General features: G+C 59.7%; 2 protein-coding genes across 5 annotated transcripts in view; both read left to right on the top strand.

Moving 5' to 3' along the window:
* Positions 1 to 3,591, top strand: part of RAB37 (RAB37, member RAS oncogene family) — a 49,866-nt gene extending 46,275 nt beyond the window's left edge. For all 4 annotated transcript variants that reach the window (XM_013980771.3, XM_084983800.1, XM_003131228.7 and 1 more), the window contains 5 exons: positions 22 to 74; positions 1,031 to 1,096; positions 1,702 to 1,758; positions 1,845 to 1,921; positions 2,117 to 3,591. In XM_013980771.3, coding sequence (XP_013836225.3) covers positions 22 to 74; positions 1,031 to 1,096; positions 1,702 to 1,758; positions 1,845 to 1,921; positions 2,117 to 2,222 — 359 coding nt within the window. In that variant the 3' untranslated portion in view covers positions 2,223 to 3,591. The remainder of the gene's footprint in view (positions 1 to 21; positions 75 to 1,030; positions 1,097 to 1,701; positions 1,759 to 1,844; positions 1,922 to 2,116) is intronic.
* Positions 3,592 to 4,588: 997 nt separating this feature from the next.
* On the top strand, positions 4,589 to 21,992 carry NHERF1 (NHERF family PDZ scaffold protein 1; the record flags this gene model as incomplete). Its single annotated transcript, NM_001143724.1, is given in 6 exon segments — positions 4,589 to 5,252; positions 16,245 to 16,406; positions 17,277 to 17,430; positions 19,698 to 19,738; positions 20,867 to 20,956; positions 21,172 to 21,992. Coding segments are annotated over 6 exon segments (1,098 nt in total). The 3' UTR covers positions 21,361 to 21,992.
* Between the last annotated feature and the right edge of the window lie 937 nt (positions 21,993 to 22,929).

Raw genomic sequence — 22,929 nt, 5'->3', positions numbered from 1 at the left:
GACCTCTCTCTCCCCCTCCAGCCTTGCTCCTGCTGTATGACATCACCAACAAATCTTCCTTCGACAACATCCGGGTAGGTCCCCGTTACCCATCACTCCTAAGCAGGCGGGGAGGTGGGGGTGGCGGTGGGGGCGCTGTGCCAGCCAAGGCTGCTTCCTGCTTCCCGGGTGGGGCATGGAATACTGCTGCCTTGCCGCCGTTAAAAACACCCGAGCCGTGACTCACACATAATAAACTACCCCTGGGTAGTTGATTGGCATGTGGGCACGAAGACCAGGCAGGCTGTTGTGTGCCCATGCCACTTGCTTTATCCCTGACTGTGATTCATGAGTCCATTTCATGACAAGACGTTCAGAAAGTCCCCAGCTCCACCCTGGACAGTTGCCCAAAGAAACCAAGGGGAGAGCCCAAGCAGAAAAGTCTACCCATCCATGCAGCCCAAGTTTCCAGAAAGTGACTCAGGCAGGCAAAACGAGTGGCTCTGCCCTCACAAGCCAACTATGAAATAGTTGAGACAGTAATTCAACAGATTCAAGCACAGACTATGCACAGCTCAGGAAAAGTTTTCTCAAAGGATTGACCAGCAAACTAGGGGAAGAAGGCATACGAAACAGCTTATAAACTAGGTGGAAATCCATGGCACTCTTACTGCCACCTGCAACCCCAGGCTCCTGGCAGACATCACTAATCAATCCCAGGATTCTGGATCACTGAGCGAGCCCTTCTGTGGCCTTACCCTCCCCAGGAGGGCAGCCTGGGAGACTGCTCCCGACTACCAACTGATTCGGGAGATGGCCTCTGCCACCTCTATCTTCCGTAGACCTGGGAGTTGCATGGCAAGGGGTTAAGGGCTACTCAGGACTGGAGAGGCCAGAACAAAGATGCAGATGAGAGCACGCACAGGGCATCATGTTCAAGGGCAGCAAGTAGCCCGGGATGATCCACGGGGCAGCGGAAGGAAAGGCGAGAGGGAAGAGCAGAGCGGACGCTGCTCGGCCTGGGCCAGGCTCAGCGTGCCCTCTCCCACAGGCCTGGCTCACTGAGATTCACGAGTACGCCCAGAGGGACGTGGTGATCATGCTTCTAGGCAACAAGGTGAGTGGCTCTGGGCCACGTCGGCCCACCCTTCTCCCACTGCCCCTGCATTAGCGCCACCCAGCTCCACAGCCGCAAGAGTATTAGCTGGACATCCTTCCACCAAAGGATGCTTTCCACCCTCCAGTTCAGGAGTCAGACCTATCTGGAGGCTTCAGCCCATCTCATCTGCCCTCTGAAAGCTTTGGCAATGGCCCCCTGCAGGGAAAGGTCCAGCCGCTTCCCGAGAGATCCAGGAATGGCCAGCTGCTCAGCCCCTATTAGATCATGGGGACTAGGTCCACGGAGGAAGAGCTAAAACTGGAAAGGGCTAACCTCAACTACTGTCACCCCTTTGAGGCTGGTCACTACCCCCTTGCCAGGCAGAGTTACCCACCTCCCTGAATTGGGGAGAGACCCCCCCCCCTGCTGGGAGCTGGGTAAGAGCCCAAAGACGACAGAAGCCCTGGCCCCAGGCCCAGCGCCTCACCCACAGTCCCACAAGCCACCAGCAGAGGGCAGGCAGTGCCCGCTGCCCGGGGCAGAAAGATGGGCTGGAGGAGCAGGAGAGGTGCCAGCGGGGGTCAAGGCTTCCTTCCCCGGCGTGACCCACTTGGGCTTAACAGGCGGATGTGAGCAGTGAGAGGGTGATCCGTTCAGAGGACGGAGAGATGCTGGCCAGAGTAAGTGACTGCCTGTCGCAGGGCGGGGGCGGGGGCGGGGGGGGGCAGCGGGAGGCGGGCCATTGCCGACACTCTCTCCCTGGCAGGAGTACGGAGTTCCCTTCATGGAGACCAGCGCCAAGACCGGCATGAACGTGGAGTTAGCCTTTCTGGCCATTGCCAAGTGAGCGCCGAGCCAGGAAGGGATCGTGCAGGGGAGGGTGGCGCCATCGGGGAATCCAGTTTGGCCTGGCCCCTGGCCCAGTCCTCGGGTCCAACTCCAGCCTGCATTCGGAGGCCCCCTTGCCCGGGGCCATGGGAGTGGGAGAACGCGCAGCTCGGCACTCCCCGCCCAGCCCGTTTCTTCCTTCTCTTCAAGGGAGTTGAAGTACAGAGCCGGGCGGCAGGCCGAGGAACCCAGCTTCCAGATCCGAGACTACGTGGAGTCCCAGAAGAAGCGGCCTGGCTGCTGCTCCTTCTTGTGACTCCCCAGGGCCTGGGAGGCAGCCCCAGAGGCCCACCAGGACGCAGCCTGCTCCCTCAGACCTGATTTCTTCAGAGCGGTTGAGCCAATGGGGAGAGAGCTGGGGGACCCAGTGCACAGCCCCTCGGTCCTCCCGCCCCTACCCCAGTGCCCGTAGCATCTCTGCGTCCCCAGGGAGGGTAAAGTATTTATATGTCATTTTAATGATACCGAATGATATCGAAAGGGCACCATAAAACTGAAAAAGGGACCCGGTGGCCCTTTTGCCTTCTACTCCTAGGACTTGGGGGCCCAGGCCACCCTCCTAGCCACGGGGAGGGTGGTATTGCTCCAGCTCAGCACCAGGGGGCAGTGATGCACTTCTGGGGCATGAGGGCAGCTAGTGACCCCGTTCCCAACCTTCAGCTGGCAAGAGGCTGAGCAGACCCAAGCCTTCATTTCCTCCAACTCCCCAGAGAACAATCTTCCCCAGTAAAACAGGGCCTTTGTCCTGGGAGCAAGATCAAAGCCTGGGGGGCAGATAAGAGATGTGTAGATTGGGCCCCGGCTCCCTGGGAGAGGGAAGAATGGAGTAGCAGAGATTAGGTCTGTCTGTTTGGCTACCTCTGGCCTTCCTGGCCCCTCCCCCCACTCTGGGAGGTGTACCCCTTCTCCTCCAGCCCACAAGCAGCTATAGTGCTTCTATTGGATAAGAGCCAGATCGAGAGAAAGCCCTGGCTCCCGGAGCAGGTGGCAGACAGACGCGAGCAAACTTCACCCCCTGTGTATCCCCCAAGTGCCGCCTCCTCCTTGACCACCCACACCCTCTTCTTCCCAGACAGCCATCAGGGCCCTAACTGCTTTGTCTCCCTTTCTACTGAGCCAGGTTAGTGAGTAAGAGGTCATCCCTCATCCGTTCCTGGGGTATGCGAAACAAGGTCATGTCAGGTGGCTAAGACTTGGGTGGGGAGAGGGGCAGCAAGGAGTTTTTGTGGGGCCAAGGTCACATGTCTCCCAAAGCCCTGACCCCAGCAAGGGGAAGAGGGCAGGAGACACGCAGATTATGACCTAGAGGCACCTTTGCTTGAGCTCTTGACGCCAGGGGCAGGGGAGCGGGGTGAGAAAGGTATGCGCTGCACATTTCTCAGGCTACTGCGTTTGCTTTCAAGGCAGAAATCTTGCTCTCTGAGCAGAGTCAGCAGCTCTGATGGGCCTGACAGGCCGATAAGGAAGCTCTCCGAGGCCTCTCCCAGGCAGAGCAGGGAGGAGCCTGACCTTGCAGGGGATCTTCTGGGGCACAAGGCAGGTCGCAGACAATCCAATCACCTAGGCTGCTCCGGGCCTTTAGCATTTGTGTATTCCAGAATTAAACTACAGTATTTTGGAAAGTACACCCTGTCCGCTGCTTTCTGCGGTGCACATAATGTGTGTGTGGGGGAGGGGGCGCGGAGATCATGCTGAAAGCATTGTTGTTGCTTATCACTGACTGCCAAAATCATTTGATCCTCATCCTTCAATGTCCCCAGCTGGTCACCTCACCCTTAACAGACCCAGCCTCTCATCTGAAAGAAAGAATTGAAAGGTCTCCCTTTCAGTCCTCATCATTTTTCTTTCTCGGATGAAAAAAGCCAAGACTCCTTTTCCTGTGGACTGCACCCCGAAATTGGTTACCTGTGTTCTGCCTCTCCCCGCCCCCACCTCCCTAGGCAAAGGCTGACGCCAATGCCCACACCATTGCCCTAGGTGTCCTGTTTTCGACAGGCAGCTCTCTGCTCTCTGCTGAGCCCTCACATTGTCCCCGCGAGGATCCAGCAGGTCCTGGGACAGCGCACAGTGACCCTGCAAACGGGAAAATACCATTATTCAAACCACTCTGTCGGGTCCGAGGTGGACCTAGGTCTTATTCGTGGGGTCTCCGGACGGGAGCGGGTGTTCCTGGCAACAGTTGCCCCTACTCCCACCTCCAACGGCAGCTGCACATTTTAGCTAAAGTCTGTCCAAACGTTAGTCTCCTTTACCCACGGGGTGGCTCTGCTCAACCCCCGACACAGGTGGGAGGAAATCAGAGCAGATCCTGCAGGCCGCTCTGCCCAGTACCAGGAACTCGCTCCCGCCTCCTTGTGCCCCCGCCTCCCCGCTCGCGCCTCAACTCCAGCCACTTGGTAACAAACACTTCCACTTCCTGAGCTCTCTTTCTTCTCCCGCCGCGGGGCGTCTCACAGAGCGCAGAGTCCCGCCCCTGCGCACTCCCATTGGCCGGTGTTGTTCACCCGGCCAGAGCGGCCCCAGTTCGTGGCCTCTGATTGGCCCTCGGTGGTCCACACCCTCTGCGCGGCCCCGCCCCCGAAATAAGGGGCCGGGTCGGGTTCTGGAACTCTCAGACGCCGCGCGGGGCGGGGATTGGTCTGAACGTTGCGAACTCTGCTCCCAGCATTTCGCCGCCCCGGCTCCCGGGACACCTGCTCTCTCCTCAGGTCCCGCGGCGCCAGGTTTCCCCTCCGCTGTCGTTCTCGCCACCCCCGCCCGCAGGGTAGGGAAAAGGGTTGGACCATCCCGTCTCCGAACTCTGCTTCGCGCCGCTGAAGGCGAGATGAGCGCGGACTCGGCGGCCGGGGCACCCTTGCCCCGGCTCTGCTGCCTGGAGAAGGGTCCGAACGGCTACGGCTTCCACTTGCACGGGGAAAAGGGCAAGGTAGGCCAGTTCATCCGGCTGGTGGAGCCCGGCTCGCCGGCCGAAAAGTCGGGACTGCTGGCCGGGGACCGGCTAGTGGAGGTGAACGGCGAGAACGTGGAGAAGGAGACCCACCAGCAGGTGGTGAGCCGCATCCGGGCCGCACTTAACGCCGTGCGACTGCTGGTGGTCGACCCCGAGACCGACGAGCGGCTGCAGAAGTTGGGCGTCCAGGTCCGGGAGGAGATGCTACGCGCCCAAGAAGGGCCCGGGCAGGCCGAGCCGCCGGCCGCCACCGAGGCGCAGGGGGCTGACAGCGAAAATGAGCCGCCGGCCGCCACTCCGGAGCCGCACGAGGCGGAGAAGAGCCGTCAGGAGCCAGTAAGCGTGGGCCCGGGCCGGGAGGCGAGGCTGGAACCGAATGGGAGGGGGAAGAGTGGGGAGACCCAGGCGCCCCGGACGCCCGGCCCTGCTCCCGCCTTGTCTTTCTGAAACTCGATCCTCAAGGGGGAGACTGCTTCCGCCCGCGGATCGGGCGAATTGGCAGTTGCAGGCTTGAGGCTGCGACTCGCGACCCCTACTCCTCTCCCCAGACTGGGCTGGGACCCCGAGCGTCTTGGCCACTTGCACCTCTTGTCCCTTGGCCTGTGGGAGTAGGAGTCAGAGAGGGCGGCGCAAGGGAGCCCAGTCCCCTTTTCCGCACTCTGTTGGTGGCGTCTGCTCCCGTCCCTTGGGACCCCCAGTCCCACCTCAGGCCCGCCGGACTGACCAGCTGCCTTCGCCGCCCCTGAGGGTGGTGAATGAAGCTGGGCTGAAGTGAGAGCAGCCCTGACTTCCAAGAACTAAAGGAATAACTACCCCCTCTCCGTGTGGCGCCCCGATGGGAGGAGAGGGGTTACCGACTGCGTTCTCCTGTCACTTCCCCCATTCCCCATAGCCCGCTGGCGCGTGGATCATTAACTGCAGCCTGGCTGGACTTCATCCTCCTCCTAGAGTCTGGTGTGACTTCTAAAAAGGAGACGCTCCACCACCGCAGATGATGTGTGGGGGTGGGGTGCGTGCGGGGAGGAGGTGCAGAGGCGTCTGGTGGGAGTGGGTGGCGGCTCTGTCACCCAGGAGGATTTATGATTCTCAGGAATGTGAGGAGTAAGCGCTGGCTTGTATCTGGGAGCAGGAGGGAAGACCTTGGAGGAGGAGAAATGGCTGGGGGAAGGGGGGGGAGTGGTCCAGGGTCATTGGACCGTAATAGCAGCCAGCATGTCACCACAGGCAGGTGCCCTTGCCCTGGCATCAGCTGTGTTACTCCAGTCCCCAGACAGCAAGCAAGCTGGTTGTTTTTTTGCCCATGTTTGGTGTTTAATGAGTCCAGTTTGGATTAGTTGCAGGGGTTGGGGGCAGAGGGAAAACAGGACTTGCCCTGATCCTCCTGTCCCCTGAGAGTGACGGGGAAGGCCTCGCGGCAAAACTGGGGAGCAGGGCCTGGACCTCCCCAGGGCCCATTTGGCTTGTACCAGCTCTCCACCTGCTGGCGGGGGTGTCCCTGGTGCCAGTACAAGCCTCCCTTGACAGAGAAAGGGCACAGTTCAGCCTTTAAGGTAGAAGGTGGAGCCTGAGAAAACCAACTGGTTTGGTGGAAGTGAGGTCACCTGGAGCCCTGTCCGGACAACACTGGGTGCCAGGGCCGCCAGGCTCCTACTTCCTGCCACTGCCCAGCTGGCATCGGCAAGGGTTGGGGCAGGGTCAGAGCACCCCTGGTGGGGTTTGACACCAGGGAACTGGAACTCACGACCTCTGGTCCCAGGCAGAAATCCAGTTTGAACTTTGTGCTGAGTGCATCAATTTGCCATTCCGTTTTTTTGTTTTCTTTTTTTTTTTTTTTTGGACTTTGGCACTTTCACAAGCAACCCGCCCCCCCCAGGTTGCGGTCATGTTCGGCTCCTCCCAGTGCCCTTTTGGTTTCGCTGCTGGGTGCGGGAGGGCCTGCGGGGAGGTAGAGGACAAAGAGCTAGAATAGAGGCCTGGCCTAGCACGTGCACCCCCCATCAGGCCTTCTGGAAAGGCAGCTCTCTGGGTGAGCACAGAATCAGATTCCCTGCATTTGTGTGTGTGCTCTGTGGGGCCCCTAGAAGGGAGTGAGACCCCCAGCCAGTCCCCAGCGACATCGTCACCAGGCCTCTTGGGGTTTCAGGTCACCAAGCAAGTCAGAACTTCTCTGTGCCATGGTTCTCCCATCTATAGAATGGGGGTGTTGGTTTCCAGTGTCACCTGCCTTCTCTAGAATTTTCCAAATAATGGGAAGTACTTGAGCCCCTAGTGGGTGCTGGACAGAGCTCCTTTTACGCCCAAGCGTTTGAATCCCAGCTCTGAGTGAGTGAGCTGGGGGTCCCTCAGCCTCTGCAGAGCTGCTCAGCAGCGTTGATCCCTCTGGTAGGAAGTTCCTGGCGTGGGAGCATGCAGGTGACCCACCCTGCCTTTGAAAAAAAAAATGTATTAATAGACATCAAACATTGTTCCTCAAAAGGCATCTCTTTCATCTCTTATGTACAGCATTGATGGTTACTGTTAGTTTTCGTCTGAATTCGTTTGCAAAGTGAGGGCTGTTAGAGCATCTCCATTAGTTCTCAGACGTGGAGAAGGTGTTCGTGGGAGAGTGTCACACAGAGTGGGTGGCGGGTGACATCTCATTGGGAGACCAGCCTGGGTGGTGCCCAATGCAGGGCAGAGGGTGAGGGGCGCCGGCAGTACTGGTGCTTCGAGCCCAGCCCATCTCCACGCACAGGGAGGGGCGCAGTGGCACCCCTGCCCGCAGCCTCCCACAGTCACTGGATGGGGCCTCAACCCTTGAGCTTGGCGCCCATCACAGGGGCCTCGCGGGCCCCCCATCTGCAGCTGGGCCACCCCCAGCCACGTTTCTCAACCAACCTCTCTAAGCTTCCATTTCCTCTTGCGTAAACTGGGGGCGACAGGAGTGGCCTCATGGGGTTGCCAGGGCTGCCTGGGGCGGTCCGGAAAGCCAGTAGCTTGGGGCCTCAGCACTAAATAGGTGCTCAGTAAACGTTTTTGCTGGGATCTGGATTAATAAGTGTTTTCCTGAGAGTTTCACATGCTCATCCAGGGGGGACAGCTGGCCCTGGATCTGCCCCTGTCATCGGGCACACACAGCTGTGGCCAAGCCTGGCGTCTGCAAGTGCTCAAGCACAGGTCGCTGTTTTTGAATAATCCTGTGTTCCCCAGCCCTTCACAATCTGCCAGGCTCCTTGCCACGGCCCTCCTGAGCCCCCCAGTCCACCAGGCCACCCTGAGGGGCCGGCTTCCCTCCCAGCATGCCCTGCGCTCTGAGTCTTCGCCTCTGACATTTGCACGTGGGGACCCTTAGTTCCCTTCTTCGAGGGGCCTTTCCTCCACCCCACAGGACTTAAAAGCTCATCTCCTCCCTGTCCTTTCCTCCTCTGAACACACGGTATCCGAATCCTCTGAATCATCCATCTGTTCACGTCCCCTCCACCACCTCCTGCCCGAGTCCCAGAGTCCCAAGGGCAACAGCTGAGGATTACTCCTGTTTATCTCCCCTGGCTCCTAGTCGGGAGGGGCCCAATAAATAACTTTTGCATGAATGAATGAACGCATTACAGCCATCAGGGACCTTTGTCCGAATCCATCAGCCCAGCCCACCTGGGCCTGCTCTGGCCTCGCGCACACCCAGAGATCAGAATTCCAGATAGAGCCCACCCGCTGCTCCTCTTCCTTGCCTTCTAGCAGCTTCCATTTTAAAACTAGAAAGCGGGAAGGCTGGGCTTAGGGGACCGCTGGAGCAATACGTGCGTCTCAGCCCAGCTGCCCGCCCGCTGGCTCTGGGGTCCTGAGTGTTCTCTGTTCCCTGCAAGCCTCAGCTTCTGCCTCTGTGAAATGGGGACCCCGCCCCCCACCCAGGGTTGTAGAGGATGTTCCAATGAGGGTGGGTTCTCACCAGACCTGACTGTGATCCCAGATGTGATCCCAGATGCAGGGACAGGGCAGGCACCCCAGGCAGCAAGGCAGGGGTGGGGGAGTGGGTACAGTTAGCGGGCAGCTCCCACCCCCTTTCCCACATTCCCATTTCACCCAGACCAGGGCGGAGTCTGCAATGCAAGCGCAGAGCAGGCTTGGAGCTGCAGGATGTTTGGATTTGGAATGGACAGGGTTTGTGTTCCTCCTTTAAGCCGCATACTTGGGATTTCTCTCTCCCCTGGGGCAGCCCCCTGCTTAATACCTTCTGGTTCCTCTTCAGTTCTGGAGACGATTCTCCTTCTCAAGGAACCCAGAGGGTCTTGATGGCGCCCTTCTCCCCCTCTCTAGGCCCCTCCTCCCATGGGTTCCCTAGGAATCAGGGGCCTAGCCAAGATCCTGTGGGTGCTGCAAGCCTCTTACGGGGGAAACCAGAGCCCTAGACCCCAACACCAGGAGCCACTCTTAAGACAGCGAGGCCCTACCGGGAAAGGCCGTTCAAATTCCTACTGGGCCTGCTAGTTGCCCAGCCCTGTGCCGGAAAGATATTGACACGCATTTCATTGATTTTTTTTTTTTTCCCCCTCCTCACAACCCTGCAAACCCTAGGTATTATTTTCTCTGTTTCGTAAGTTGATAAACAGTAAATACATCATAGCTATTATTTGTGTCTGGCAAGCTGCACTGCCCTAAACACGCCTTATCTCTTCTTCAGTCCACACAACCACCCTGTGAGGCAGATAAGAGCCCCACTGTCTATATGTGGACACTGAGGCTCCATCACTTCAGAGGGGTGGCCCCAGGGTTCCCAGCTACTGAGGTGAGGACTTTGTAGGCAGCGGGGGTGGGGCTGAGAAGCCCGCTGCTCTGACTCCAATGTCTGCACCTCCATCCAGCCGCTAGCTTGGGCTGTGCTTGAGGGTCTGACTCTCCAGCCAGGTGTCTCTGCCCATCAGGTTCTGGGCCACACCCGGGCCATCACAGTGGCATCAAGTCAGGCTGCTTGAACCAACTCCCCACAAGGGCCCAGGACTCCCAGGTGCTCTGTCCCCAGGAGGTGTCAGCAGAGACGTCAGCCTTGATGCTGATGGACAGCCTTCACCCAGAAGGCCGTCCTGGCCCCATCCCTTCTCAGGGGATGGACTTAGCCAGGAGTCTGGTGACCACTCCCAGGTCCTGAGAACCTGCCCTTGCTCTCCTGTAGCACAAAAGGCGCCCCCAGAGGCTGACCTGGACTGTTGGCCTTGACCTTCCTGCCCCACCTGTCAGGGCAGGACAGCTCACCATGTCCCCGGGCCCCTAGACCTACACCTAGTTTAGATTCCTGTGCCCTGAAAAGCACCAGTGGTGCGAAAGTCCCAGGTCTGGGTTCCAGTGGCGCTCAGGGCTGAGGGACTGAGGCCAGAGCCCTGGCTTCCCAGGGCCAAAGCCTCCAGCCTCTCCCTGTACTTGTCTTGAGGTCATGATGCCAGTTGAAAGAGCAAAGGCTGGTAGATGGAGAAGAGGCTGGGGCTTCCTCAGGCAGCCTGCTGGCTGAGAGGGAGTGTGCTGAGGTCTCTGGGGGCCTTTTTGGCAGCCAGTGACCACATGTGGCTCTTAGCACTTGGAGTATGATCTCAGCTGAAAAATGCTGAGTGTGAATTGCACACCACATTTTGAAAACAAAGTACAGATAAAAGGATGTAAGCTAGCCCAGTAATAACTTTTTTTCCCAGGGCCACACTCACAGCACATGGAAGTGCCCAGGCCAGGGATATGAGCTGAGCCACAGCAGTGACACACTGGGTCCTTAACCACTAGGCCACCAGGGAACTCTTCATTTTACTTCTTAATGTAGCTACTAGAAAATGTTACCTGCCTGACTGGCATTCGGTTTCTGTTGGGCAGTGCTGCTCTGGGTCTGAGTTCAGAGCCTACCCTCCTCCTGCCAGCTGTGTGTACCTGAGCAATGCATGCCATCCGTTGGACCTGAGTTTCCTCATCTGTGGAGTGAGGGCAATAATACCTTCCTTGCAGGGTTATTATTGGGTCTCTATGAGAAAATACATTTATAAAGCCCTAGTGCTGTGCTTGGTCCATACAGAGTTAAGTGCTCTCTAAACAGCAGCTACAGGAGTTCCCATTGTGGCTCAGTGGGTTAAGAACCCAACATAGTGTCCCTGAGGATGCGGGTTCGACCCCTGGCCTTTCTCAGTGGGTTAAGGATCCAGCATTGCCGCAAGCTTGGATCTGGTGTTGCGGTGGCTGTGGCATAGGCTTCAGCTGCAGCTCCAATTCAGCCTCTAGAGCCCCTAGCCTGGGAACTTTCATACGCCACAGGTGCAGCTGTTTTAAAAAACAGAAAAAAAGCTAAATGGCAGCTGCTATTTGTTATTTCAAGAGAGCCCCAGTTTCACAAGCTCCAAGAAGTTCCTTGCAGAGCCTCTAGGGACAACCCCCAGGAGTGAAATTGAAATCCAGTGGCTTTTGGCAGGAGGGTGAGGGATGCTGGTGGAGAGCCTGCGGGGGCAAGTGGGCATGGGGAGGCCAGCCTGGATGGCATCCAGCCGGGCAGCAGCCCAGCTACCAGCCCGCTCCGTCCCAGGCTTGCCCAGCCCTGGGGAGACCTGAGCCAAACTCTCTGCCAGGTGGATCTCGGGCCAGCACCGGGGAAAAGAGCCAGAGGTAGAACCTGGCTCGGGGCCTCTCCGTGGGCGTGTCAGAGAAGCAGCCCCTCTGTATCATCTGGCTCCCTCCTGGAGCACACCCTGCGGGGCTTCAGAGAAGGGCCTTTCTGCTGAGAAACAGCAGGCCCAAAATCAAGGGCCAGAGTTGCTCGTTTTTTGTGGGTTTTTTTTGTCTTTTCTAGGGCCGCTCCCGCAGCATATGGAGGTTCCCAGGCTAGGGATCCAATTGGAGCTGTAGCCGCCGGCCTACGCCAGAGCCACAGCCACGTGGGATCCGAGGTACATCTGCGACCTACACCACAGCTCATGGCAACACTGGATCCTTAACCCACTGAGCGAGGCCAGGGATCGAACCCGCATCCTCATGATTCCTAGTCGGATTTGTTAACCACTGAGCCACGACGGGAACTCCAGAGTCGCTCCTTTTTTGCAAAGGGTGGTGTCCAGCATCCCTCAGTAGAGCATAGGATGGGGTGTGTATGTGGCGGGGGGTCTTCCAGGGTGAAATGAAGCCACATCAGTGGCAGCCAGGCCCTCGGTACCTCCCCTTGGGTGAGGAGATGATGCTTTTCAGCCTAGAGCCCTGGACACTGGCCAGCGGCCTGAACTCCTGGTCACTTCCCAGCCTGCTCTAAGGACAGTACCCCCATGCTGCCCAGTCACACGTTATCCCCAGGCAAAGCCAGCTTACTCCATCCTGGTTTCCTTGAGGAGCTGGCGCCAGACCCAGCCTGTGTCTCCAGAGCCCCATGGAAAGGGACTGAGTTTCTTCGCAGGTTAGCCTTGGTTCCTTACCCCATATACCCACCCCTCCCCCGGGACAGTCAGGACCCCCCCCCCATCATCCCCACCCCCCTTTGGGGGCTGATTCCTCCGCATGGGGCAGCAGGGTACCTTTCTCATCTTATTTGCATAAACTGGAGCCCTTGGCTGGCTGGGCTGGGGGAAGGGCAGTCTTGGGAGGTGACAGGTCACCTCTGTTGTTCCCCTGGCCACCCCAGTGATCTTCCTGCTCCTCCAGCCCCCCCTCCTGGGGCCGAGAGCTGGCTGGCCTGTGGGAAGCAGCCGACTGTTTTCTATAGGGCCTATCACCATGACACCGGCCAGGGAGGGGCTGGGCCCGGTGGGGCGTTGGCCCCCAGCTGCCCTCCCAGAGGGGGAGCAAGGAGCGGGCCTGGACCTGCTCCCCAGAGACGGTCACCGGGATTAGAGTATCGACTTTCCCCAGCTTTCCAGGTGGCTGCTGGTGGCGCCTATTGAATTCCGTGCCCAACGTCCGCTCCCTGGGCTGCGTGGGTGGAGGTGACAGGGCGGCCACTTGGGGTGGGCTGGGCTCCCTGGCCAGCGGGGTGGGGCGGGCGGGGGGGAGACAGAGGGAACAGCCAGGGCAGGCCTGTGCAAGGGTTTGGGACAAGTTCCCATGGAAAGCATCCTGGAGCAGTTCTCTTGGCGGAGTCTTTTCTGGAAAGCGGGTCTGGCACCATCTGACAGTGAGAGACACAGCCCCACGCAGCCCCCAGCCGCCCCAGCCCATTTGCACGGCCGCTCTGCCACCACGGCCTCATAGCCTTCCTCTCACTCCCCAGTCTCTGCCAGACTCCTTGCTGAGCAGATCCTGGGTTTTACTTCCAGCTGTCATCATCTCTGTTACCTTCTCCACCAGAGGCTCTGAGCCCTCTGATACCCTGTCGCCCTTGAAGTCACCCCGCCTCCAGCCCCGGACCCTTCTGGAGCTGCCGCCACGGCACAAGGCCTCTCCTGAGCTCCTGGGGGCCATGTACCAGGCCCAGGATGTCCTGGACGGTCCACTTACCCCCTTGCCCGAGAGGCCGAACCCAGGCCCCGCCCCAGCTCTGAGGATGCAGGCCCGGAAGCAGTGATGACCAAGATCTGGCTGGGGGCCTGACCCCTCCCTGTTTCTCCTCTCAGTGCGGGGCCTGGAGACCACACGCCCTCAGGACCCCTGACAGCACCCGCTCCACACGGGCTGGGATGGGCTGCTTGGATGGCTGACTCAGCAGCTGGCAATGACACCTCCTGCAGGCTGCTGGGGGAGGGGTGGAGAGAAACTAGGCTGGTCTCCCAGGAAGGGCGGGAAGCCCCCTCCCCTGGGAAGGAAGGGAGCCTTCAGGGACTCGGGAAGGTGGGAGCCAGGTGGGGCTGTATTTGCTGAATGCTTTGGAAAAAACCTGGGGCTTCCTTGCCCCTCTGCCCAGCCTCCCCCACAAAGCAACAGAGCCAGTCCCAGTGCCCAGGGAGGAGCCAGGCCTGCCATTTCCCCAACTTTTCATGGCTTGGTGCTGGCAGAAGGGAGTGAGCTGCAAAGCAGGGCCTGCAGCAGCGGCGACAGGTCACCAGGCAAGCACGCCAGGGACCCACCAGGGAAGCCTGCAGCACAGAGACCCATCCTGGGGCAGCAAGTGCAGCCTCACCAGCCAGGAGAGCCCCTGGAGCCACCCGGCTTGCCCACTGCCGCGCCCCGGGCCCCGGCCGAGGCACCCGGAAGGAAGCCTGGGAAGGAAGCCTGTGGTTTCATCGTCATCTAGCACCTCCCAGCAGAGACGCAGTCAGTGTTTGCAACTTCTGCTGAGTCCTCGGCTCCAAGGGGGCCTCCGCCCTGCCCGGACTCGGGTCCTTCCACGGATGGTGGAAGGAGCACGGACTCTGAGCCAGAACAGTGCCTGAGCCCAAGCCCGAGCCTAGAGCAGAGGTCTGGCTCCCCTGCTGTGAGCATGATGTTTCCACATCTTGGGGATGGGGTGGGGGGAGCAGAGACCTCAGAGCCCCCCTCCCCCCGCCCCCATTCACCCTCCTCACTTTCTCAGGGTGACTGGGAGCGCAGCCTGGCTGGGGCTGAAAGTTGAGCCTGCCCCCGTAGCAACTGGTCGGACCTGTTCCTGCTCACCTGGGCCTGGGGAGGGGGGCTGGGCTGGCCGCTCAGGGAGGGATCAGCTTGAGGGGAGAAGAGCCTCACTCCCGGAACTGGATGCAGGAGGGCGGGAGGGGCTGCCCCCCCATAACGGGGTGGCAGTGGGGGTGTCATCCGCGGGGGATGGGCTCTGCCACGAGGAAGAGGAGGGGGATGGGGGAACCGGGGAGAGGAGGGTGCCTCCGTGGGACCCCCGCTTTTTGCACCCCTGAACTGTCTGATGTGGTTTGGGATGAGGGGAGCCTGGTGGAGTGCGGCCTCTAGTCCTGATGAGGGTAAACTCAGCCTAACCGCCCCCTCACTCCCTCCTTCCTGTCTTGGCCCCTCCACACCCCCAACCAACATCCTGAAACGGGGAGAGAGGCCCGCCCAGGCATCTAGAGGCAAGCAGAGTCACCCTTGGCCACCTCCCTGCCCCGCAGAGCCGCGGGGTGGGGACCGGGGCTCCACCACAGATGGGAGCTGCCTCCCAGGGCTGGCAGGTTGGGGCAGGAGGCCCTGCGCCCTCGGCTTTTCCACTCCCAGCGGGGGACTGAGGTTTCAGAGCAACCCGGCACCCCGCCCCCAGTATCTGACTTCTCAGCTTCTTGTGACCGTTTGTTACCGTTATGGCAGCAAAGTCACGTGGGCACGAGGACCTGAGAACGGTTGTGACCTCGGGGGGACCTCCTGGCAACGCTGGGAGGCAGGTGCATGAAGAGCGGTCTATAAACAAGGAACCCAAGGAACCCGAGGCTCCGAGAAGGAAATTACTTGCCCCAGGTCACATCGCTCATTAGCTGGAGCCTGGGCCCTGACTTCAGCTCCTTGCCTGGCATCTGCCTAGGAGGTGGGGGAGAGGAACCCCAAGTCAGTCCTTAGGCTCAGGCCCCCCTCACATCATCCGTCCTGTAAACGTGCTGGGTCCCCTTCTCCAGGCCGTGGTCACAGCCACACAGTGCTCCCCTGAGCCCAGCCTTGCTTTTCACACCCACCCAGCCCCACATTCAGTCTCCTTGGAGGCCCACAGGGTCTTGGGTTCTGTTACTGCCTCTGCTCTCAGCCTTGGTTCTGCTAGTGGGGTGTGCTTGTCCTGTCCAGGACCGCTGGCTGTGCCTCCCCCAGGTCTGGGTCATCCAGCCCCCCAACTCCCTTTAGGCTGGGCCATTTGGTTTGGTGACATGCTGACTAGCTTGGAGTGAACACCTGCCCTTGCGTCCCCTGCTGCAGAGAATAGGGTACAGAGCAGGTGGGACTCCCCAGTCACATGTCCCGGGTACCCAACCAGGCTGGCAGGGCTGTCACCCCACCCCTCCGGGAAGGCCAGACTGAGCCATCAGCTGGGAGGGATGAGGTAGAAATCAAAATAACATAATTAGGAATTCCCATTGCGGCTCAGTGACAATGAATCCAACTAGTATCCATGAGGACACTGGTTCAGTTGCTGGCCTCGCTCAGTGGGTTAAGGATGTGGTGTTGCCGTGAGCTGTGGTGCAGGTCACAGGCACATCTCAGATCCTGCGTTGCTGTGGCTGTGGTGTGGGCCGGCAGCTGTAGCTCTGACTCGACCCCTAGCCTGGGAACCTCCACATGCCTCAGGTAGAGCCCTAAAAAGAATAGAAAAGGGATGGTCAGGGTCCCCCAGGCAGTGTGCTGCAATGGGGGGTCCCAGGCCTTCCGAGTCCCGGGCCAGCACGCTCTCTCCTTGCTGTGAGGGATCTTCCTCGTCTCCCTGGGGGAGGTGGGGTCACCGGAGCTGGAAGGACAGAACCAGGACGATGTACGATGGCCATGGCCCTTCCTTTCTCCCCACAGCGTGAGCTTCGGCCTCGGCTCTGCGCCATGAAGAAGGGCCCCAACGGCTATGGCTTCAACCTGCACAGTGACAAGTCCAAGCCAGGCCAGTTCATCCGGGCAGTGGACCCAGACTCGCCCGCTGAGGCCTCAGGGCTCCGGGCCCAGGACCGCATCGTGGAGGTAATGCGGCTTGCCTGCTTCCTGGGGCTCTCCCCTCCTGACCTCCAGCCCTGCACAGCCATCACACCACCTGCCCCTGGCTTAGCAGCTGTGCCCTTTCAGTGGGTCCCCCTCCGGGGCCCGGGCAGCCCAGAGATGCTGAATAGATGGAGGAAGGAACGGGGGGCGGCGAGGGCTGGGGGCAGATTGGTGGGCAAGAGGGAGGAAGGAAGGATGGGTGGTGGACAGATGGACAGGGAGGCTGAACGAACGCCTTCTTTCCTGCCCCATCTCCCCTGGGGTCTGCTTCGCCCGGCACACACACCGGGCCCCCCATTCACCCATCCATCCAGGTAGATGTCTGGGGCCACCGCCGAGTTTCACGCTGCCTGAGGCTTCTGCGCCAGGCGCAGGGATGGGGCGGGAGGGGGACATCCTTCTCTGGGGGCGGGGGGGCGGGGGTGCTTGGCACACTCTCGCCCTCGCACTCGTCGGGAGAGGCAACGTGAAGCAAGTGCCTTGGGCACGTCCCAGAATCTCAGTCTTAGAACCTCGGTGCGGGAAGATCCGCTCTCCCAAGACTTCTCATTTTACACGTGAGCAAACCAAGGCCCAGAGAGGGAAGCGGCGAGGAGAGCGGGGGCCCCACCCAGCCTCCTAGAGCTCTCCCGTCCCGTCTGTCACAGCTGTGTTTGTTCAGTCTCGGCGGGATATTTTCTTTGGCTTTTCCCACGTGTCCCGCCTCCCTGTCTGACTGTCGAGTGGGAGGACCGCTTGGCCTGGCTCAGGAGTCTCCGGGCAAGCGGGGCTGAGTGTCCCCAATTGCCAACTGGCGAAGCACAGAGAGGACCCCTCGTACCGCCTCCATCTGTTCCCCTTCCTCCCCCACAGGTGAACGGGGTCTGCGTGGAGGGCAAGCAGCACGGGGATGTGGTATCTGCCATCAAGGCTGGTGGGGACGAGGCCAAGCTGCTGGTGGTGGACAGGGAGACGGATGAGTTCTTCAAGAAATGCAAAGTGATCCCGTCTCAGGAGCACCTGAGTGGTGAGCTGCATGGGGCGCCCGGAAGTCCCCCGGGATGTTGGCCAGTGCTCTAGACTTTTCTATGACCCGAGCCAAGAGAAGCGGGCGGTGTGGGTTGGGAGAGAGGGTCAGGGAGAGGAAGAGGCATTGGGTGTCTGAGGATGGCATATGATGGCAGAGGAGTGGCATGGGAGCTGACACAAGGGAGGGCAAGGTGAAAGGGAGCGGCTGATTCCTTCCCAGGCCAAAGCTGCAGCACCAGAGGGAGGCTGGGCCCCCACCTTCCACCCCCAGCAAGTTCTTCCTGCAGTGCTGAGGCAAGGGAAGGGTTAACTCTGGGGCAGCTTCCAGCCTTTGCTTGGTCATTGGAGTCCAATGACAGGGGCCCAGGGCCTCCCCTTCCCTTCTCTCAGGTTGTCTTGGAAACCCAGGCTTGCTGGCTCTGGAGAGCGGTGGGTCCCTGGGCCCCTGCCCTCCCCATCCCCCACATCCCCCTGCCAAGCCTGGCACCTCCCTCGCCCCAGCCCAAGCCAAATGGGGCAGGGCTACTGCACCCGGGTGGGGAGGAGTTGAGCGGTGCTCTGCTCCCTGGCCCGGACTTTCTCCCTGGGAAGATGGCTCCTGGGTCGGGTGGGGAGGCCGATCCTCTTCGGACTTTACAATGGGTGGGGTCCTCCCTGAGGGCCGAATCTGTCACGGAGGGGTCCACACAGAGGTCCTGCCACAGACCTGGACCCCTGGCTGGAAGGGCCCAGTGGGTCCCGGGGGTTCCTAGAAGCAGGTGTGGGTCCCTTAGAGGTCCCTAGAGGCTCTGGGTGTGGGGTGGGGGGGTAGCACCTTACTGTTGTTTCCCAAGGTCATGGAAACCAGACAGCTCAGTTTATCCCCTTCTTCAGTAAGGGGGAGACTGAGGCCCAGGGCAGCCCCCAATGCCAAGCCCATGCTCTTGGTGACATGGTGGGAAGACACAGCTGAAATCTGGATTCCATTCGGCTCCTCGCCCACCTCCCCCTGCCTCCCCCAGCTTCCTTCTCCCACACCCGCCAGTCTCCCTGTTGCAGGGCCACCTGGGGTGGGTCCCCTTCCTTGGTGTCCCTCCTCCCACCTGGATGTAACTTCTCTGCATGGAAGGGAATGTCCCCTCCGGGGGCTGCTTGGGGGGAGTTGGGAGTGAGTGTCCCTGTGCCTGTGGGAAGGCTGTGGGTGTCGAAAGGAAGGAAATAGCGAGAGTCACCATGTCTCCTGTCCGTCTGCCCGGGCCCCGGTCTAGGGCAAAGGGACAGATGCACACTGATCTAAGACACCCTCCCAGGCTGGCCCACCCCCAGCGATGGAACAGCCCCCTTCGCAGCCTGGTGGGGCCTCTGCCCTGGTGAGCCGGGGAGGGGGAGCCCAGGACGCTGCCCTGAGCCCTCTTGTCCCCCTCATCGCCGCACTCGCAGGGGGAGGTGGGTTATTTTCTCTCACAGCTGCTTCAGGTACTAATCATAACCAGGGTGTGGTTCCAGTCCTGGTGACACCCGGGAGGAAAACTTGTTCCTAGGCCTGCCCCAGGCCCTCCGAATCAGAAACTCTGGTTCCAAAGCCCAGGCATCGGTATTTCTAACAAGCTTCCCAGGTGGTTTGGTAGGCAGTTCGCCTGGAATTTCAACCCCATCTAGGACGGTGCTTTTCAAACAACTCCTTACTCATCAGTGGTTATTGAGATTAATTAAGTAGACAGAGACCAGCCTTTTTTTTTTTTTTATTTTAAGGCCACACCTGCGGCATGTGGAAGTTCCTGGGCTAGGGGTTAAATCGGAGCTGTAGCCACTGGCCTACGCCACTGTTACGGCGACAAACACCAGATCCCAGCCGCACCTGTGACCTACCCCGCAGCGTGCGGCAATGCCAGATCCTTAACCCACTGAACAAGGCCAGGGATCGAACCTGCGTCCTCACTGAGACGTCATTGTCCTTAATCTGCTGAGCCACAATGGGAACTCTTTTTTTTAAATGAGACTGAATAGAAAATATCAAAGAGCATTGCCATGTAGTAAGGACAAGTTGTTTGGTTAAACCTCTGTCACACACACACACGCGCGCGCGTCATCTATGTGGGTGCCGGGTTATCAAAATGTTGAATGTACTCTTCATGGGTTGCAGTCAAGAGACTTTTAAACATTGACCTTGGGGAACAAGATGTATTTATCCGCCTGAAGGTCAGAACTTCCGCTGCTGCCCCGCCCCACTCCCCTGGCGTTCTCCAGAGCTTCTGACTCACCTGTGCCCTTTCCTCCCTCACCTAGGTCCCTTGCCCGAGCCCTTCACCAACGGCGAGATCCAGAAGGTAAGGCAGACCCCTAACCACTTCTCTGGCTCTCAGTCCTGGTGCTGAGAAGGGTGCAAGGTGCACAGTTGGGAAGAGGGCAGAGTCTGGCTCAGGTTGAAACTCCAGTTTCCAGGCTGCTCCCTGCTGAGCCCCAAGCTACAGCGCTGCCTGTATATTCCTCGGTCCCTGCCTGGGGCCAAGGCAGTCAGGAGGGAGAGGCCTGGCCGGGCCCCTCTGCAGCCCGCCTTCCTGGGTGCCAGGCTCCGCCTCCACCTCCCCACGTACAGAGGCGGCCATTCTTTCCCCCAAGAACAGAGCTTCAGTGTCTGGCCGCGCGCTCCCTGCCCTGGCTACTTCCAGGCTGGAGAACAAAGCCCCTCCTTCGGGCAGAAGGGAAGAGGAGGCAGTGGAGGCTGGGGGAGAGATGATGAGGCCAGGCGCCAGCTGGGATCAGGAGGAACCCAGGCAGGAGCTGAGCGCCAAGCTGGGTCCCTGGCCGAGGCCTTCGCTCTGGGACAGGCCAACTTGGGGTCCGGACCACAGAGCCGGAGGTCTCTGCACAGTCTGTGAAGAGCTTCCCTTTCCCAGGGCTCCTTTCTGGGGACACAGCAGAGGGGCGGCCCTAGACTGCCTAAGCCTTCTGTCACTCCATCTGTGGGTCTAGAACCCTCAGCCACCTTATTCCTTCAAAGCCCTTCTCGGCTGCTTTGGGGTCATGGTTTCAAGAATCCTGGGGTCAAGTCCAAGTAAACAGGTGGGCTGCAGGAGATTCAGGGGGCATCACATGTGATCCCTGGTGTCCCCACACTCCAGGAAGCCCTTCCTTGGTCTCGTCCCCAAAGAGGAGTCAACTCCAAAGACTACGTTGGGAGGGCGGGGTGGGGGGTGAGCAGTTCAGCTAATCCCATCGTGGTCCCTCCCGCCGGTGGTGGAACCAGGCTGCCTTCTGATCCTTGGAAGAATGTAAAAACACAAATCCCCGAGGGGCCCCGGCAGGCTCAGGCAGCGGGGCTCTGGGGGCAATGGCAAGGACTTCAGTGGCACCTCTCAGATCAAGGCGCCCGTCTGCCCCGGGAATGCCCTCCCTCGCTCAGGACTGCCTGCCTCATCCCCTCTCACCCTCACCCCTGCTCTGCTCTGTGCCAGGAGAACAGTGGGGAAGCCCCGGCCGAGGCAGCCTCCGAGAGCCCCATGCCCACCCTGGCCAGATCCACCTCCAGTGACACCAGTGAGGAGGTAGGCTGGCCGGCTGGGCGGGCGGTGGGGTGGCACTGGGTTACAGGAAGCCTGGTCCCCGGCCACGCTCTTTTCCTGGCACACCAACCTGCCTTGGAGGTCACATGCTGAGCCACGTTCTGTTCTTGTGACCTGGCTTCCCTGGGCACTGCCCCAAGGGAGCCACCTCGCTGAGGCACTCACTCCTGCTCTCTGCCACCTCCTCCTCCTGACAGCTCAATTCCCAAGACAGCCCCAAGAAAGAGGACACGGCAGCCTCATCTACCTCCTCCTCCTCCGACCCCGTCCTGGACTTCAACATCTCCCTGGCCGTGGCCAAAGAGAGGGCCCATCAGAAGCGCAGCAGCAAACGGGCCCCGCAGATGGACTGGAGCAAGAAAAACGAACTCTTCAGCAACCTTTGAGCGCCCCCTGGCACCAGCCACCAGGAAAGCTGGCAGGGCCAGGCCCGCAGCGCCACACCCCAGCTTATCTCCTCCTTCCCACTCACCCCCGAATCGACATACCGATCAGCACCAGCACCCCTTCTTGGCAAATCTGATTTTTCTAGAGAATTATGTTCTTCCCCTAACTTGCGGGAAGGTGACCCCTTCTCCCCCCCACCGGGTGCTTCAGCCTACCAGGTGTTCCCTGGCCACCGTCTGGGGACATCTCTGGGACCTACGCCGAACAAGGAGCATGGGATTGGGCGAGAGGTCACCCTCCCTCACGACCCCAAGTGGTGACTGGGTCCGGGATTGATCAAGGACTCAGCAACATCTCGAGTGGACAGGGGGGCATCGTCCTGAGAGCTGTGGCTCGGGCATCTTAGTTTGGTTCCTTTGATTTTTTTAAGTGCAGGATCACAGAGTTGAGAGGGACTTTCGAATCCTTGATTAACATGATCTTCCATGTTGCTGTGTCCAGGACATAGTGGCCTTAGCCTTCGACTTTGTTTCTGCTTCCACCCTGTGACCTGGGAATGTGGGGAGGACCTGGCCACTCCCCCGCCCAGCCCTGAGCCAGGCGCGATTGTAAGGAAACTATTGAAATTCAACTGGTTTCTCCACACCGCCTCAGCCTCTGTGTTTTCCTTTAGAGCTCTGTCCATGGGTGTTCCCAGGGTGGCCTCTAGCTGAAAGGGTAGGGTACAGCTGGAGGGAAAGGCTGGTCCAGGGCTCCCTGTGACCCCGAGGCCAGGAGTGGCCGGTTGGGTGGCTTTAACCAGAGCCTAGAGCCTGTAGCTGTCTGGGTGGCCAGGCCAAGCCTGGGTTCCGTGGGAGGACCTGCCTGGCCCCATGTGCTTGGCTGGCTGGAGTGGGGAGTGGGAGTTGAGACCCAGGTGCTCAGAGAGGCACCGCGGATTCCAGGGATGTTGCAGGTGTAAATCCAAGATGGAGCCCCACTGGGAGAGGGAAGGCTTGGCGGTAATTTTTCTGTCCACAGTGAGGAGTCCCAGGAGGGGCCTGAGCTGGCCCCAGATACTCCCTTGATCTTATCTGGCCGCAGACCTGACTGGAGGGACTTGGGGAGAACACAATGGGGCCTGGGACGTGCTTGCAGCAGGTAGGGTGGAGAAGACTTTCCAAGGGTGAAATGCCCTCCTCCATAAGGGACCCAGGTCCCTTACACCTCTGGCACCTGAGGCCACATCCTGGAGATCTGCCAGGTGGCCTGCCAGGTTCCTGGGCAGGTGCTCAGAAGGAAGGGAAGTTGGCCCTGGCTCTTCTCCACCCAACCAGGAGACCAAGCAAGGTTCCTGGGACCAAGGAGAACAAACCAAGAAGGGAGATAGTGAAGCAGGGAGGGGACCCATGGAGCCCTCAGGGTTAAGAGAAGGACAAATCACTATCTGGCCATCTCTACCTGGTTAAGATTTGAATTCCACCACTGTTCACAGGAACCTTCCAAAACCCTTACCACAATACCAATCACAGTTAGGCTGGGCCTGGAGGGGGGGGCACCCCACCCTTGCCACCACACTTTGACCCCTG

The sequence above is a fragment of the Sus scrofa genome, chromosome 12 (assembly GCF_054392235.1).
Source record: "Sus scrofa isolate SSC_HxYL_T2T_F1_AM1 chromosome 12, Sscrofa_HxYL_maternal_Yorkshire_Landrace_v2.0, whole genome shotgun sequence".
Classification (NCBI taxonomy): domain Eukaryota; kingdom Metazoa; phylum Chordata; class Mammalia; order Artiodactyla; family Suidae; genus Sus; species Sus scrofa.
The sequence above is the reverse complement of the archived record's forward strand: the minus strand, read 5'-3'. Positions and strand labels throughout refer to the sequence as shown.